The 18,291-nt window shown below is 40.0% G+C and overlaps 1 protein-coding gene across 4 annotated transcripts in view; it reads right to left on the reverse strand.

The window, feature by feature from the left end:
- FNDC3B (fibronectin type III domain containing 3B) overlaps window positions 1-18,291 on the reverse strand; it is a 363,910-nt gene that overhangs the window by 149,278 nt on the left and 196,341 nt on the right. For all 4 annotated transcript variants that reach the window (XM_049629594.1, XM_049629593.1, XM_049629595.1 and 1 more), the window contains 2 exons: window positions 17,661-17,737; window positions 1,872-2,115 (listed from right to left, as the gene is read on the reverse strand). In XM_049629594.1, coding sequence (XP_049485551.1) covers window positions 1,872-2,115; window positions 17,661-17,737 — 321 coding nt within the window. The remainder of the gene's footprint in view (window positions 1-1,871; window positions 2,116-17,660; window positions 17,738-18,291) is intronic.

Below are 18,291 nucleotides of genomic sequence, written 5' to 3' on the forward strand. Positions count from 1 at the left end.
GAAGGTAAGGGAATATATAAATGGCTTTATATCTATAAAGCAAAGGGATTTTGTTTTTTGCTTTCTTTAATATGAAATCAATGAGGCATTTGCATTTGTATGTTATCGTTATAGGTTATCATAATGAAATTAAACCAAAATACCCTATGAGGTGAAGACACAATTTTTTTTAAGTTAATTTCATTTTGAGAGAGAGAGAGAGAGAGAGAGAGAGAGAGAGAGAGAGAGAAAACATGAGAGGGGGAGGGGCACAACGAGAGAGAGACAGAGAGACAGAACCCAAAGCAGGCTCCAGGATCCCAGCTGTCAACACAGAGCCAGCCTGACAAGTGACTCAAACTCATGAACCGGGAGATCATGACCTAAGCAGGAGTCAGACGCTCAACCAACTGAGCCACCTAGGCGCCACCCCCTCTTTTTTTTCCTGAAGCCTAGACACAATTTTTTTTCTTAATTCTAATGACCATTTAAATCAAACTATTATCTAAAATTCCAGAGGACATCATTTACAAAACAGTAACTATGTGGCTTCCTAGTAACCCACTGCTGACACAAGGCAGGGCACACAACTCTTCACCAAGCGGTCAGTCGCCAAGGCTCCTGGTCGTTAAGCTCAGAGCGAATCAGAAAACTCTGACAATGCTCAAATACTTAATGTACATTGTGTCAAAGCACGGAATACTTTTTGTGTTTTTTTAAAATGACAATTCACTTAATTTGGGGGGATTTTATCCAAATGTTTTCATGGCATCTCCTCACTAGTCTGATGTTTTGGGGTGTGATGTCCGTGGGCAGGATACAAAGTTACAGATGCTATCACCTCTCCACACCCCACTTACGATAGCACTTGATTCCTGCGAATTATACTAAATTTCTTTCTACTAAAACAAACAAAAAAACCTAAAACAACAACAAAATGCAATTCTATCCCTAAGTTAGAGGACAGTCTGCTTTTTATTAATAAATTTTTTTTCATTGGTATATACATATATAATTGATGAGAGAAAGTCAGGGGATAACTTACTCTCAAACTCAATAGCATAACAGCAATTCTCATATTTGAACCAATGTAAAAATATATTTGAAGTAATAAAAAGCTTCAATTCCTAGAAGAAAATCACTTTGCAAAGTCTTAGACATTTAAGTCTGATTTTTACCCTCACTTACCTGGTTTCTTAGTATCCACTTTGATAGAAAAAGGCTTTAGACTAAACCAACACCAATGCCAAAACTACAAAGACATAATGTGTGAGACTCCCTCATTTCAAGGTGAATATCTGGCTAACAACCAGTGAAAGTGTGGCCACGCAAATGGTTACTCTTCACGTAAAAACAGGCTGCAGGAGGACCACATGGAGGAGATTCTGAGTTCTACCAAGATTGCAACCTAGAGCATCCAGGAATCAGAAAGATTACTGAGACCTCAGAGTCTTCTATCGTTGGAAATTGGGCACAAAACACTTAACTTCTCTTCTACTTCTAGACCATTTCTACTTCTAGAAATAATGCAGTCCCACCTAAGGGCACTGTCACTTAAAAATATGTAAACGGAACACAGGAACATACGACAGATCACTTATTTCTTACTAAACTAAGATGTGGCTACCCCACTCCCTGCTTTTTGTGGGGTGGGTGGATGGGGGCAGAATTTTGGAAAATATAAAGAGCTGTCCCTCACAAAGTAATCTTTTCAAGACACGCTTCAGGACAAAGGGAGCTAGGAGTTTCCCATGAGCTTTCTACAGCAGGTGGATCCTCTCCTACTGTGCTCCTTGCAGAAGAAACAAAGGGCTGGCTCTCTGGTTCTCCTAAGCTACTTCTGTGTTGTAACCAGTTTCAACAGCTCCCGATGCCAGCAGCAATCTACTCACCTTGCTCACCGTATATTGTAGGGGGAATATGATGCTGAGGGAAAAACTGAGGCGGCATATCTCCAGGTCCGGTAACAGGTGGGTAGTAAGCCGTGTGTGAGTTATGAATAAAATGGGGGTGGTGAGTCAGGTAGGGGGGTAGGTGATGGGTTGGAGACATGGCCGAGGGGTAGCTTGGGGGGTAACACTCAGGAGACTGGGGTGTGACCACCACCCGGCGGACTCCAGTATTGTCTTCAATCACCTAGAGAAAACAGCAGAAAGAAAGAGTTTTGTGTGTATTATCAGCAAACATCCTGTGAATATATACAGTATTTAATTATTTCCCTGAATTTAATTTTCTCTCCTCATGAGGGGAAAAAAAAAAAAAATTAGTGCATGTTGAATTCTGCTTCTCTAATTCAACCAGCTAAATGAGTTTTAGAAACAGTAACATTTGACAATGAAAATGTATGAAAGTAAACTTTTCATCAACCACGTGATTCTGATTACACAAAACTCTTCGGAGAGATCAACAGCTTGATCATAAATCCTGTTTGTCTCATAACATTTTCCAAGAAGACACGAAGACTTCTGAAGACTTCACCGAAGACAGTAAATTTAATTTGTGATTAAGTTGATGTGAGGAATGGCTTTGAATGTAATTAATGGCTCAGTGGTTTTCCAGAAAGAAGAGATTTCTGAGTAACAAATGTGCTTCACAGAGCACAGCTTTCCAGATTGGCCTGATGGCACTGGACTCATTACGGCTTTAGCACGACCATTCCATTTGTACAAGGGCAGAACATTAACTTCAGAGGCCCTAAGAGTACCAAAGTTTCATTTAGTCTGGGACACCAAGGACACTGATGAAATGGGGGGATTCCAAACAGTAAAAAACTTGAACAATACCAAAATCAAGATGGACACCTGTGCTCCCAAGACATCCTGACAACGTAATGGGTGTGGTGAAGGCAGATACTATGACGGGGACCTGCCATGAGCAGAGTGAGCCCATCAACACTCTGTCCATACTTTCTCCAAAGCCTTCCAAGTTCCCCCAAGGCAGGTGGCTAAGGCTGTTCAATGACAATGTTAACTGCCTGTTTGGCCAACTCCATACTACCTGCTTTAAAGTGTTTAAAAGGAAACACTTTTGTTGAGATGCAAGCTAAGAAATAACCCAACAGATACTATAATCAAGCGGGAAAGCTGAGGAGTACAGAGAAAAGCACAGGGAAAGGCAGGATCAGGGGGGCTTCGGGGACCTGAAAGAATTAGTACTATTGTGACAGCGGACAGAAAGGCCCTTGGGTCAGGGCCATGCAAGGAAGGGGACTTTCAGGGCCAAAGAGACTAGCTGCTCTAATCAAGTATTTAAGACAATCAGGCACACACTGGTAGGATGTTTGCTAAATACATACATACATACATACATACACACACACACTGAAAATTAAACTTGTATTTTGGAATGGATTTCTCATTATACCTCAGGAGGCTGATTACAGGCCAAAATAAAATGACTTAAATCATGTCTAAAACATTCTAATAAAAAAAATTTACAGTGAAAGCTTTGTTTTTTTAAAACACTGTTTGATACAAAATGGCAAGTTTAGGGGCGCCTGGGTGGCTCCAGTTGGATAAGCATCCCACTTCGGCTCAGGTCATGATCTCACGGTTTGTGGGTTCGAGCCCTGCATCGGGCTCTGTGCTGACAGCTGAGAGCCTGGATCCTGCTTCTGATTCTGTGTAACCCCACCACCCCCTCTCTGCCCCTCTCCCACTCGTACTCTGTCTCTCTCTCTCTCTCTCTCTCTCTCTCTCTCTCAAAAATAAACATTAAAAAAAAAATTTTTTTAAATGGCAAGTTTATCAACATTAGTCTGTACTTGGGTGTATAAGATAGGTCTCATTTGAATTAATGGCCATTAGTCTTTATGTTAAGAAAACAAAAATCTTTATGTTTATTAATGAACTAATTAATGTAATAGTTTCAGAATTAACGGTCATGTTAACAGTTCATTAAGAAAACAATATTAACTCCTTAAAATTAAGATTCTGAGTCATCCTCAGACATGGGTTTTTATGTATTTTTTTAAATAAATGTAACCTCTTCTGGGTTCTGGCAAGCTAATTACATTAACCTCATTTATGAAGGCATGGCTGTCGATTTACAGGTAGATGTGAAATGATGCTTAAAACTGTGACATTGGAAATTGTAACACACATGTTAACATCTTCTGTATTATCTAAAATAACATTGGTAGCACACTTTGTACAATTTTTGTACAAGTACAGATTTTTCCTTCTATCTGATATAAACATGCATTATTCTATAGTATCTTCTTTCTCCCCCACTCTGCCACTGGCTATTAAGACAAAAGTAAGGCATACTCCAGATGTTCCTCTTTCACAGAACCTTTATTCAATCCTGTGCTAGACACCGGAAGGTTCAAAGAAGCAAAGTATTTGTTTTCTTGAAACTTGCAACATCCATTATTTTCATTATTGTAATACTCCCAATAGTCAACCAGCCCCACAGACTCAACCGAGGTAGTAAAACCAGGAACAGGGTCCTCACTTAATGTGAAGAACAGTGGGCTTGTAAACAGGAGCAGTTACAGTGAAAAGAAATTATTTTCATTTTATCATGATTTTTGACTTGTTAAAATAAAGCATTAAAGAGTTGAACAAGAAGCACTAACAAAGATAAGAATAAGAATTCTAGTAGGGGAAAAAAACCAAAAATACAAGACAACTAAAAGATGATCTTTTTACCACCATATTTTGTAAGAATAAGTATCACCACTAATTCAAAAAATTAGTAAATCTGATGTATAAATTACCCTTCACAAAACAAAACAAAAAAAAAATACGTTTCTAGTTAGAAAACCAAGTAGCCTTTCGAAACCACAAATTGCCTGCATGTATGAAAATCGTTTCACAGCCCCATTTTTAATTATCTTAAATTATTCTGTGGGATTAGTAAAAGACATCTATTTACATGTATATGAGTAATGGGACGCTTTCAGAAACCTGATCCCTTACCTAAAGTCAAGGCCTACCTCACCATTAAAAATATTTTCAAGAAATGAAATATTAATTCTCAAATAATCAGAAACACAAGTCAAAGTAAAAACTATACGGTGAATATTTTGTTCATTGTTCTTCTGTAACACAAACTGCAATGCATTTAATTAACAAATTTAGTCTGGAGAAGGAAATTCTGCCTATGTTCCCCCAGAGAGTGAGAAAGTCCAAGGAGCAATAACAATGCACAAAATAATAAACAACTGAGGAAATGGTGGTAATACCATTCTTTGTTTAAAAATTAGGTTCATAAAGAAATATAACTAGAGAAGAATTCAGATATTAGGAAGAGTTCAGTCCTAAAACCCTGAGACAATAAAATGCGCCTTCACAAGTGACAATCAAACGGACAGATTCATTTGCTTTTATAGTGAATGAAATTGTGACATTGTCCTGACACAGACAAATCCCCTGTATTCAATTCAACAATCATTTCCTAACACATACTAAGAGCTAAGCACTGGATGTTCAAAAGTGAAGAAAAAATTGGTAGGATTCATGTCTACAGTCTAAGAATAATATAAAGAGAAAAATTACACTAAGTCCCATAAGTGCTATTCAGAAATCAGAACACACTACTGCTTTTTCCAAAGTCACAAATTTTCAAACATCACTCAACTCTTTAAAAAATCTAGTATTCTTCATCTAGATTTTTTTTTTCTAGCTCTGTGACTCAACAGAGTAGTCACTTACATATCTTTTCCCGAGAAGCACAGACCCTTAGAAAAGATCATTGTGCTAGTTTCTCTATGGGCTCAATTGTGCACTCCCTCCCTTTCACCGATTTGTACACTGAAGTCCTAACTCCCCAGGAGCTTGGCATGTGACTCTCTGGAGACAGGGACTTTAAAGAGGTAATTCAGGTAAAATGAGGTCCTATGGGCTGGCCCTAATCCAATATGACTGATACTGCTGTAAGAGGAGCAAATTAGGACAAACACGCAGAGAGAAAACCATGTGAGGACACCGAAGGAAGATGGTCACCAACAAGCCAAGGAGGGAAACCTTAGAAGAAACCAAACTTGTAAGCCTCCAGAACGGTGAGGAAATAATTCCTGTTGTCTAAGCAACCCAGTCTGGGTGGTCTGTTATGGCAGCCCCAGCAAATAAACACACCACCTATCAGAGCCTGACAGCAAATACGAGCTGGTTGGATTCTCAACCGCGTCATTTATTCTGCTCGATAGACATTCACCGAGAAACTTCTACGTGCCTAGCTAGTATTCTTGCTAACCTGTGGCCTAGACACAAGGATGAGAGGCTAGAGAACAAGGTGTTCACAACAGAGAGAACCTTTGTCCTACTTGCACAAGTGTTTTTAAAAGTATGACCGAGGGAATCATTAACACAGAATGATACACAGTGTGGAGGCAAGGGCAAGAGCGGCGGGGGGTGGGGGTGGGTAGGGGGGGTGCCGGGGGCAGCCTGCGGAGGGAGAAGAGAAAGAAACCCACAGCCCAGTGCCTCGGTCTGCCAGCTCCCTGACATGGATTGTCTCATTTCACTTCCTTCACTCCTGCAGAATTAGATATGAGCATCCCTGCTCTTCCCTAGCCCATCCCCTTCTTGCTACCCTGGTGGAAACTACCCCCTTCATCACCCAAGTGCCATTAGAAGAAAGTGAAAACTGGAATAAAGGAACATGCAAAGAGTAACTGAGCACAGAGTTATAGGAGCAAGGTGTTGTTCTATTTTATAGATGAAGTTAAGTTACTGGACTTAAAAATGGTGGCAGGATCGAACGTATTGCCCAAATCTCCTGACTTACTTTTTCCTGTCTTTTCAAATTTAAAGATTACAACTGTGGTTGAAAACACCAAACCCTACTTCTCATTTTCCCTTCTCCTATCTGTAATGGCTAACACTGATGAAATGTTATTTGCTCCTTGCAACATTCCATCATCATTGTACTTTAGACAATAAACCCTCCATGTTTAGCACCAGATCCTTTTGACATACAACACTCTTGGTTTTGTAGCCAAAAGGAAAAATGAATTACTCGTGATGTTTCTAGGTTTCTAAAAACCCTTTCAATAACGTCTTAAGATTGTTCTGCAGTATAGTTATAGATTGATAATAAATATTCTCCCCTGAATCAAGAAAAGTTCTAATTATTTTTCTCAAACAGTTCTTGTCAATGGTAAGTAAACAACCAATTTCATCTGCTTTACCAAGAACCAAAGGTTTTAAGAAATAAGGGTGATTCATGAATAAACAAAAACTCCCATTTTTACCTATACACTCAGTTGTATCTATAAATCTTACGTTTTCCATTGGTGCTTGCTTATTTATTTATTTATTTATTTAGAGCACACTTGAGCAGGGCAGGGACAGAGAGAGAGCGACAGAGAGAATCTCAAGCAGGCTCTGTGCTGTCAGTGCAGAGCCCCATGTGGGGCTCGATTCCATGAACCATGAGACCACAACCTGAGCCAAAATCAAGAGTCAGACACTTAACTGACTGAACCACGCAGGTGCCCCAGCGCTTAATTTTTAACCCACATGGCCAACTCCATGCAACAGCTAGGTATAGGCTAAGCCGGAAATGGTTAGATCCAGATACAAATCTGAGGTTGCTATATAGGGGATCACAAGCTGAAGGCATTATGTGGCATTTGTCCTTTTCTGGGCATGAATCTTGCACACAGGCCTGCTCCAGAGGTGATCAGCATAAGAAGATACTGGCATAAATAGTAACCGCCCTTCTGCCAGTTTTCAGTATGCCAACACCTTTATACACACAGGAACAGGCCAAGCTACTCACACTTACGTAAATCTTTAATCTCGAAAAAACGCCACTGAGGCACATACATGTAAGTAAAACCAACTTTCAGTTCTTTACTAAACACACGTATCTCTATCTGGGTTAACTACCCAGTGATTTATAACTAAACCCCTGAGAGCTGGAGAGGATGATGGAAACAGGTATGTCGTCCGTAGTATCTCTTTAACCCATCACCTTCAGTAAAGCCTGTAATTGCTGTAGTTGAGGGGACACTGGTAGTAAATTAAGACCTTTCAGGTTTTATAAAAAGGATGCCCAACAAGCTGTGAGAAACATCTTAGGAGCTGCAGGACCAAGTCCAGCTCTATCTTACCACACTCACTGCCCCACCTGAGGATCCCACAGGGATAGAGAGGTCCTTGCTTAGAAAGAGCTGAGATCTCAAGATACTGCTCATGGCCAAGACGCCTCTTCTCCACGCAGAAATAAAGCCCTGGGCACTGATGCTAAAGGCAAAATGGCAAAGTGATCGGTTTGGTGTAACAATTAAAGGTGACAGTAACAACTCCTGTGATCTGTGTATCATTTAATAGCTTGTAAAGTCCTCGGCACAGAACTTAACTGTTCTGGCAACATCACAGTCCTAAATTCAAGGTGAAGTACCTCTAGGAGCAATTAAGTAACTTAACCTATGGGGGGGGGGGGGTCAAGGTTCATACCCAAGTACCATAGAAATGCTGTGCCTTTTCTATCATATTTTATTGTATGTCACCAACCTAAATACGAAAAAGAAACCACATCTGAAGATCAAAAATCAACTCTAATCTTCCCCAATATCTGTAAGCACATAAGCACACTAGAGAAGTGAAAATAATTATATCACAGAATTTCAATCAGTAAAATGGACCAAATGAGTATTTCACACTAAATGGAAATGCTAATTTAAGGAACACAATATTTGTCAGAAGACAAACAGTAAGTAGAGATCTGATGGTGTTATCTGTGCCAAACCGAGATGATTTTAATATATTAATAAAGATATCACTACAGGAATCTGTAGGTAGTCACTGTTTTTTTCAGCCCAGGCCATCTCCATGGATCTGCATGGAAGAGAGAGCCAATCACATCTCTCCACTCCCGTGTCTCAGACACACTCATGCCCATGGACACATAGGAGGATTATTCTAGAGTGTATCTTTGAATTTTGTGTATTACGTTTACAAATGCATCACCAATCCACCATTGGGTTCTACAGCACGAGGATTAAGAATCTGGGATGATACTCAGATCATATTTATCACAGAGCAAAAGAACTATATTATTAATGTAAATCTAAGTTAATAAACCAGATGGATTTCAGAGTGTGCAGGAATATAAAATCCACCTAACCTTAATAAGCTTCTGTACCCAAGAAGTGGAGCAAAGGTGTTTTTCCAAAAACAGTTGTTACGTATGACAAATGTGGGCTACTAACTTAGAAATACAAATAATTGTCCAATGAAGTTAAATATAATGTGCATAATTTAATCCTTATTAATGATTCAGAAGTCATTTCTACATGTGACACTGTCTCAATATTAGTGTTATGAAAATCAGGGCATCTGCTTGGCTCAATCTGTAAGGTATGTGACTCTTAATCTCAGAGTTGTGAGTTTGAGCCCCATGTTGGGTATGGAGATTACATAAAAATAAAATCTTTTGGGGCGCCTGGGTGGCTCAGTCGGCTAAGCATCTGATTCTTGATTTTGGCTCAGGTCATCTCACACTTCGTTGAGATTGAGCCCAGCCTGTGTCAGGGTGATGGCCTGGTGCCTGCGTGAGGATTCTCTCTCTCCCTCTCTGCCCCTCCCCCACACATTTGCACAAGAACATGCACTCTCTCAAATAAACATTAAAACTAAATATACTTAAAAAAAAATACAAATACTATCTTAAAAAGAGAAAGAAAAATCAACTATCATTTTTCTATAGAAGTAACACATAGTATTCTAGTCAGCATTTTAGTCAATAGAATGCTAAATACCAAAGGAGTAGGTCACACCATTTTGGTAATGATTGCTTATGGAAACTTAGCTACATTCTCACTTGGGTCTCCTTTTTAAGGAATAATATGAACAGTAGAGGTGAATCATCTAATTTAGATCAGGAAAGAACCTCAGAGATCCTCAAACATTTTCCTTGCCCCTCCCCCTCTACAAAATAAAAATGATGCCAGCCAGCCAAAGTTTGAAAAATGCCTCTTATGTGCTAGACCACCTTTCGAGGAACTAGAGACCCAGGGATGCACAGGCTGTGCAGGAAGGCCAACAATCACCAAGTAAGAAAGCAAGTGGAAGGCCCAAATAAATAAAACTATTCCTAAAATCACACAGGGGGTTAGACGCAGAGCCTGCTCATGCTCATGTTTCCTCCTGTTAAACCCTGTGCTCTGCAATGCCACAATGTCAGGATCTCAGAAACAAAGGACAGAAATCCAAAAGAAAAGACAGAACAGGGAGACAAAGAGAAGGCTCAGAAAGAGGAAACTCGCACAATGCTTTGAGGGAGGGTACGTCTTTGGCACATTAATTTACCACTGCCAACCCTGTCAGTAATTGATTCCTCAGACAAAATAAGCCATAAAATGAAAAACAAAGTGGCTGTAAATCTGTTGATAATGGAATTAAAACAGAACGGACATATAAGTCCTCTGCTCTTTTCCACAGAAGCTCCCAGTCGCCATGCACGCACTCTGTTCATAGTGGAACATTTTCCTAACTTCCGATTTTAAAGTCTTTTTTTTTTTTTTTTTTTTTTTTTTTTTTACCATTTATTTATTTTTGAGAAAGAGAGAGCGAGCGAGCAGGGGAGGGGCAGAGACGGAGACACAGGATCCAAAGCAGGCTCCAGGCTGTCAGCACAGAGTCTGACATGGGGCTCGAACTCACAAAGCGTGAGATCATGACCTGAGCCAAAGTCGGATGCTTAACCCACTGAGCCACCCAGGTGCCCCTAAAGGATTTAAAGTTTTGAAAGAGCTTCCAATTCTCTTATGACTGGCCACCACATGGGTCTGATTCTCAGTCTATCAGGGCACAGGGCAATCCTCTATTCTTGCTGTTCATCATTTTCACAAGGTTGAAGGTGGAACCCTGCATCGGTTTAGTCCCAGGTTATAACTACCAAAGGCAAGCAGTTGAGGCTAATGTTTATAGCTCTCAGCTAGCTTGGCTGAGCAAAATGAAAAAAAGCATACCATGTCTTCCACCTACCAGACCCCATTATTTCTTCACAGGGGCTCTGATTTGTGGCCAACTCTTAAAACAATCCCCATTGGAGAATGACCAACCAAAATGTACATGTATTTTCAATAGATTTCTTGCCTCTCCCTGGTCAAGGGAAATGGAATATATACAATTTCAACAGGTACTGAACCCATTAACTAATCCGCAAAACAATGAAATGAGGGAAGGCATGTACTTGTGGTATAACAACAAGAACATTTATTTTGACCACTATTAGAAGTTTTTAAGTCACATCAGTTAATCTGGAAAAGAGTGGTTTCCCAAATGACAGAACATTAACTTGGATGTTTCACATTTTCTTTTCATATGCTTAAATCTTTTGGTCTACATGAAGTCTTTCCCGTAACAGTTGAAAAATGTTTTATAAATTACTATGGAAGCATGGAAAATAAAACGCAAGGCATCTGCTTAAGAAATTTTTACATATTGGGATGCCTAGGTGGCTCAGTAGGTTAAGCACTCAACTTTGGTTCAGGTCATGATCTCAGGGCTCATCAGTTGGAGCCCCGCGTCAGACTCTGTGCAGACAACTTGGAGCCTGGAGCCTGCTTTGGATTTTGGGTCTCCCTCTCTCTCTGCCCCTCCCCCACTCACACTCTGGCTCTCTCTCTCTCTCTCTCAAAAATAAATGTTAAAAATTTTTTTTAAAAAAAGAAATTTTTACATATAAATTATTCGTAAGTTAATGATGAAGTTAAAAAATCTGAGAAAAACCACAGCCACGGCCAGTATACAATGCAAGGAAAAATTTGCTTCATACTGCGCAGTCTCAGTATGCATTTAGGAAGGCAAAGTCTGCCAAACTTTCACTGAAATTGTTCTAACAGTCTTCATCATAATATCATCTATCATTTACTGAATGCCCAATGTGGGCTACAGACCTCATGTAACATTTCTCTGAATTCTTACCTCTACCCCATCAGGTAGGTATTCACATATGTGGTGAAAAAATTTGTCGAAGTTACACAGAAAGTAGCTGTGGTGAAATATGGTGGAATTTGAAAGCAGGCCCCTTCAAGTACTGTCCGTATTCTTCCCAGCTGTAGTATTCACCCTAACACCCCCAGTTTCAGCCCTAATCACATTCATAATTGTTTTTATATAAAGGAAATAATGGTGATGAGTGTGATAAGACTAAATTCCCTCTTATCTAAGTCTACTTTCTTACAGTTGAAACAAAACTTAGCCTCTATTTTCTCCTAGGTTGAAAAGCTCAGGTTACTTTTTCCTCAGACGTCCCCTAGCCTCTCACCAAAAAGTAAAGCACAAAACACGCACACGCTCTAAGACATGAAAGCCTGCAATATCAGAGATTATTGGGTTGAGGTGACAAGATTCCACTGCCCTCCTATCCCACCCTAAGTCCACACTATCTTTAGGTCCATGGGTTCAGTCCTTCTCAACCCACAACAGCCTAGATTGTGCTGTTGACCGCACCCAGAGCTGCCTTCAACACGAAATGTTTGTCTTTCGATAAGATGATCTGTGCATTGCTGACATTTGTATTTTACCAATTTCATCAACTTATCCTGAAAGCACTTTCAGCTATCAAATTCTGTAAGGAAGGCTATAATCCAGAATTTCTCCACCGACTCAGATTAGTTACTGACGTAACATCTTTAATCACCGCCCCCTTCGATTTTCTTCCAATGATGGACTACCTCACAGGTGAGTAGCTGGTGTTTTAGCCCTGGAGATGCACGAGTAGGCACACCACACACCCGCACTCACGCTGGCAGAAAGCAACGTAACGTAAAGCAAATATATACACCAAGGCAGGATGATGCTGACTCTGAAATCACAACACAGAGGGAAATAGGTCGGTGAGTTCCGAAATGCTTAGGGTGCAATCAATCCTCCTTCTACTCAGGGCCTCAGCTTCCTTCCATGTCAAATTAAGATGGCGAAAGCTAGAGACGTAAAGAAAGCATTTGGCAGTCTAGTTCCTACCATACACAGTAGTTACTAGCACCATTGCGACCCACAGCAATGCAGGCTGACCCATCTTCCCCAGCTGCCCCATTGTTTATCGATAAATAATTAGTAGCAGTCACTACCTTCCCCCTCTCCCCTCTCTTTTATAAGAGCTTTGTTGAGATATAATTTATATACCATGAAATCCATCTTTTTACAGTGTCTGATATAGACACTTTAACCGAACGACCAGCACCTCGGTTTAAGTTCCAGGACGGTTCTGTTACCCCCCCAAAAAAGGAGCAGTCACTCCTCCCCGCCCCCGGCAAAAGCCCCTCTATTTTCAGCGTCCATGGGTTTGCCTGTTCCAGACATTATAAATAAGTGGAATGATACCGTATATGGCTTTTGTGTCTGGCTTCTTTCACCTTGGTGTAATATTTTCAACGTTCATTCACATTTTGGCATTTATCAGTGGCTTCTTTCGGCTGAATGATATTCCATTGTATGCATATACCCCATCAAGTTTATCCATTCATAAAGCCGATGGACATCTGGGTTGTTTCCCTATAGGGGCTATTAGGAATTACCCTGCTATGAACATTCACCTCAGAGTTTCTGCGTTAACACGGGTCTTATTCCTCCTGGGCATATGCCTAGGAGTGGAATAGCTGAGTCATACGGTAACTCTATATTAAACTGTTTTAGGAAATGCCAAATTGTTTTCCAAAGCGGCTGTACCATTTTACATCACCACATGCAGTATATAACGGTTCCAATTGTTTCCCATCCTTGCCAACACTTGCTATTATCTATCTTTTTAACTACAGCCATCCTAGTACGAGTGGAGTATATTTCATTGTGGTTTTGATTTGCATTTCCCTGATGGTTAACAATTTTCAGCACCTTGGCAGCTCTTTCTGCCCACGGGTCCTGGCCCCATGCTTTAATAAAACCACCTTTTTGCACCAGAAAAGAAACAAACAAACAAGTAAAAAAACAACATTCAGCATCTTTTCACGTGCTAATTGGCAATGTATACAACTTCTTCATAGAAATGTCTATTCTGATCCTTTGCCCATTTTTAAATTGGGTTGTTTTTTTATTCTTCAGTTGTATCTAGAATATATAAAGAATCTTACAAGTCCCTTCTGAAATATATGATTTGCATATATTTTCTCCCCTTCTAAGTTCCTTTTTCATTTTGTGGATGGTGTCCTTTGGAACACAAAAAGTTGTAATTTGGATGAAATGCAATGTATCTGTTTTTTTTTTTTTTTCTTTTGCTGCTTGTGCCTTTACTGTCAAATCTAAGAATTGATTGCCTAACCCAAGGTTATGAAATGTTCCTCCTAGAGTTATTCAGTCTTAGCTCTTAACACTTAGGTCTATAACCCACTTTGAATTAATTTTTGTATATGCTATGAGGTAGAGGTCCAACTTCAGTCTTCTGCATTTGGATATCCAGTCCCAGCACATGTGTTGAAGAGACCATTCTTTCCTCTTCTGCACTGTCTTGGCATTCCTCTCACTCTTAAGTCCACATTCAGAGAATTTCATTCTTGTAGATACACATCCCTTTGATCTTGCTAATTTTCCAACTGCCAGGTATTTTATTACTCTACTTGAACCTCTAAATCTTTGAAGCAAATCTATGCTACATTTACTTTACTTCAGCTTGGCCAGTCACTTACATTTAAAAACATTTATCAAGTACCTACTATCAGGTACCAGACAGTATTCTAGATTCTCAAATATAACCCCAACGAGGCACTAAGAGTTCTTGAGGATGGCTATAAAATTATACTGTATTTCATGATGGAGAGGGCGGCAAAGCACCAAAGATGCTGAAAAACAGAACCGCCATTTCTGTGTTGGAGGTTTTTGAAAGGTCACACTGGGGAGGGCTATTTGAATGAGAAGGATGACTGAACTGTCAGACCAAGAAAGTCTCTAGAGTATTCTAAGAGAGAAATAATTGGTACAAAAGTATGTAGTTGAGAGAAGACCTGTGATGTATCCAAGGGACAGAAGTTTAAGGTGGTAGCAATGTAGGCCAACAGGAAAAGGTGGCCCTCAAAAGGAGAGCAAAGCTAACTATTCAAGATCCATCCTCTATACTAGAGAACCTGAACTCTGCTTCTATGTGATGTACACCCAACTCTAGATCTGAACGAGGGAGCCATATGTATTTGAGGAAAAGAACTGTGGGGATACAGTGCAGAGGTGATGCACATAGGGACAGACCAGTATTGGGCACTTCTCAAATATGTCCAGCCAGGAGAATTTGTGTGTGTGTGTGTGTGTGTGTGTGTGTGTGTGTGTGTGTGAGAGAGAGAGAGAGAGAGAGAGAGAGAGAGATTCTTTCCACAACTACATGACAAAATGTACTTTGCTCCTTAGATTTCTTGGTGATGACAAGTCTCTTAAGACATTTTACTCTTGGTTCCACCTTCCCCATTTCCTTGAAGGATATGTGCTGTGCGCTTTAAAAAGATGTTGTATACACATTCTACCAATGCAGAATTTCATTGGTAGAAATGTCAGTTTTCTTCCATATGAACAATTGGTTTTAGGGGCGCCTTGGTGGCTCAGTCGGTTAAGCATCCGACTTCGGCTCAGGTCATGATCTCACGGTCCGTGAGTTCGAGCCCCATGTCGGGCTCTGTGCTGCCAGCTCAGAGCCTGGAGCCTGCTTCAGATTCTGTGTGTCTCCCCCTCTTTCTACCCCCCCCCCCCCCCGGCTCACACTCTGTGTCTCTCTGTCTTGCAATAATAAATGTTAAAGAAAAAAAAAATTAATGAAAAGAAAAGCAATTGGTTTTACTCAGACAGACTTCACTGCCAGGTATCAGTAGTATACTTAACGCTGGGACTCTCTTCTGATTCAGGAGCCCAGTCTAAATGAAACTGAACACATGCCTTACAGACTGCTTTTTTCTCTTTTCTCAACTGAGCATCCAAATTATTCCATTTCTACTATCCTTCCAATATCCTCTAGCATTTTCTGCCCTAATTCTCAGTTGAGAAAGTATCGCACTACGTTTCTATCATCAGTTTTATGAAAGTGAGTTTACAGTTCTGCTATTAATCCCTCTACCCGGATTCTCTATAGACGTTTTCAAGGAATCAGAAATATACCACGGGCTAAAATTTTTCTGTTTTTCCTAGGACTCCCAAACAAACGTTTTGTAGTGAGTGCAATCACAGGAACACCACTAGCAAGGAAAAGCACACTGGAGCTTCTCTGCCCTAGAATGTCCCAACTTTTAACTGCTATTCCTTAAATGGACCTTTAGTGTGTGAAAGGAGGTGTTATTTCTGCTGTCACAATTGTGAGAACTGTACACGGTTCAATGGAATGAAACACTTCCTCAAAATAAATGAGGAGACATAATGGAATTCTACATTCCTGTTCTTTCCTGTTAATTGACTGGTGACGTGAACGTGATCCATCATCGCGTGTCCTGGCTGGAGGGGCCTGCTCTGCACCCTTTCTCCTTCTACTGATTCTTATTTACAAAGACTTGGGTAAAACAAGTCATTTAATTGCAACAGTGGGGAAACTGGCCGACATTTTGACTATTCAAAAAAAAAAAAAAAAAAAAAGATGTCAAATTGACTCATGTAAAAGTAGGGATGGAAAAAATGAAATTATAGTGGCTGCACTATGGCTCAGACAGTGAAGAAATGGCTAAGTTTTAACATCAGAGAAGGATAAATCTTTGATCCCTGCCTGCACTTTAGCAATTTTCCTATGTAACTGCCAATTTTTTTCACCCTAACAAAATCATTAAAAACTGAAAATTACAGATTTTAAACCACTTTAAAAGCAGACAGAGGAAGAATAGAAAGGGACAAAATCCAGAATATAATCCAAAAAATGTTAATGCAATGATTCTCTTCCATGGGTAGTAAAATTATAAATATTTTCTTTTCTATTCTCTCCTGCCTTTTCTGGTTTTTTTTTTTTTTGTGTTTTTTTTTTTTTTGTTTTGTTTTTTTTTTCCTAAGGAGCACAGAATGCTCTCGTAAGCACACAAAGAAAGAACAAAATGGGCAGAGAGAAAAATAGTCAATTCGGCATCTGGAAAGGAAGCTGTACCGGGAGAGAAGGGACGTGCTCATCCTGCAGTGAGCACGGGACAAAACGAAAGTTTGTACAGACATCCACGTTCCAGGCACCCTGAGCATCGTAAACTTTGTCTGGTTTCTCCTTTAGCATTTATCCCGACTTCTTCTCTAATCCTTCCCACGTACCTCTGAAACCGCTATCGCTTTTTAAATTGCTATTGCTATTTTACTAAGAAAAATTATATCTCAGAGAAATGTTAAGTCCAACAGCAGCCAAGTTCTCCTCTCATCATACTCAACAATTCACCAAGCCCAGGTGAGGACACATTGCAGAGAAATGAGACTCCAATCATAGAGGGGCAGACCCTATTTGCTTTAACAATGTCTCCTTTGGTATTTTTACTAATTAAACCTATCTACCAATTCTTTCTTTCCAGCAAATTGTGGTACAGACAGAAGGAAATCTCTCCGGCATAATCAGGTGTCAACGCACCTTGGCTGAGGACAGCCTAGGCGCCCTACTGTGTTTCTCTCTCTCTGGCTCCCCGGCCACTTAAGAGGCAAGACTTGGGAAGGACTATGTGGTGCTACAAAAATGATGGCAACTCTAGGATTACCCTAACGAAATTACTTTTGAGGTAAGTTTTTAAGTTGTAGCATATATTCTCTTGAAACAACGACAGTGCCCATAATGAGCGGAGAAGTCCATCCAATGGTTACCTGTGAGATGTAACCTGGAGGCACATGGATGGGGGGAATGGATCCATTAGGTGACATCATGGGAACTTCAGCAGGTCCTATAAGAGACAAGAGTAAGATATCAAGAGTTGAAGAAACACACATTATTCAAAATGATATTGGTGTTTTAAAAATATTATCAAAACTGAAGAGAATTAATTACTTGGACTAATTTTGAGGAAAAAAAATAGATCCTACTGTAAAAGTAGGCATTATCAGGAACACTCCTGTCAAATTTACCTGGATCATTTCAAAGTAAAGCATTCAGTTAACAAGACATTATTTCCAAAATATTAAATTCAATAAACGTTAACCACATGTCTACGGAAAACAAAGAGTAGCAGTTACTGAAGTCAGTTACCTAAGACATAGTTTGAGTTAATATTTAATTACAAAGAAACTGATCATCATAAGGTTAAAATCAACTTCTAACACCCTTCCAATGATCCTGTGATTAAATGATTTCCCTAGAAGTGCAAGAAGCTCACGGTCACTGGTTTTTAGTTTGGTAGCTGGCTGCCCTATTTAGCAACCCACCGCCCAAATGTCCGTCCGAAGCTGTGTTTCTAGTCTGAGATGCGACTTCCTGGCTCCAAGTGCCTTGTGTTGTTTA

The sequence above is a fragment of the Panthera uncia genome, chromosome C2 (genome assembly GCF_023721935.1).
Source record: "Panthera uncia isolate 11264 chromosome C2, Puncia_PCG_1.0, whole genome shotgun sequence".
NCBI classification, from domain to species: Eukaryota; Metazoa; Chordata; class Mammalia; order Carnivora; family Felidae; genus Panthera; species Panthera uncia.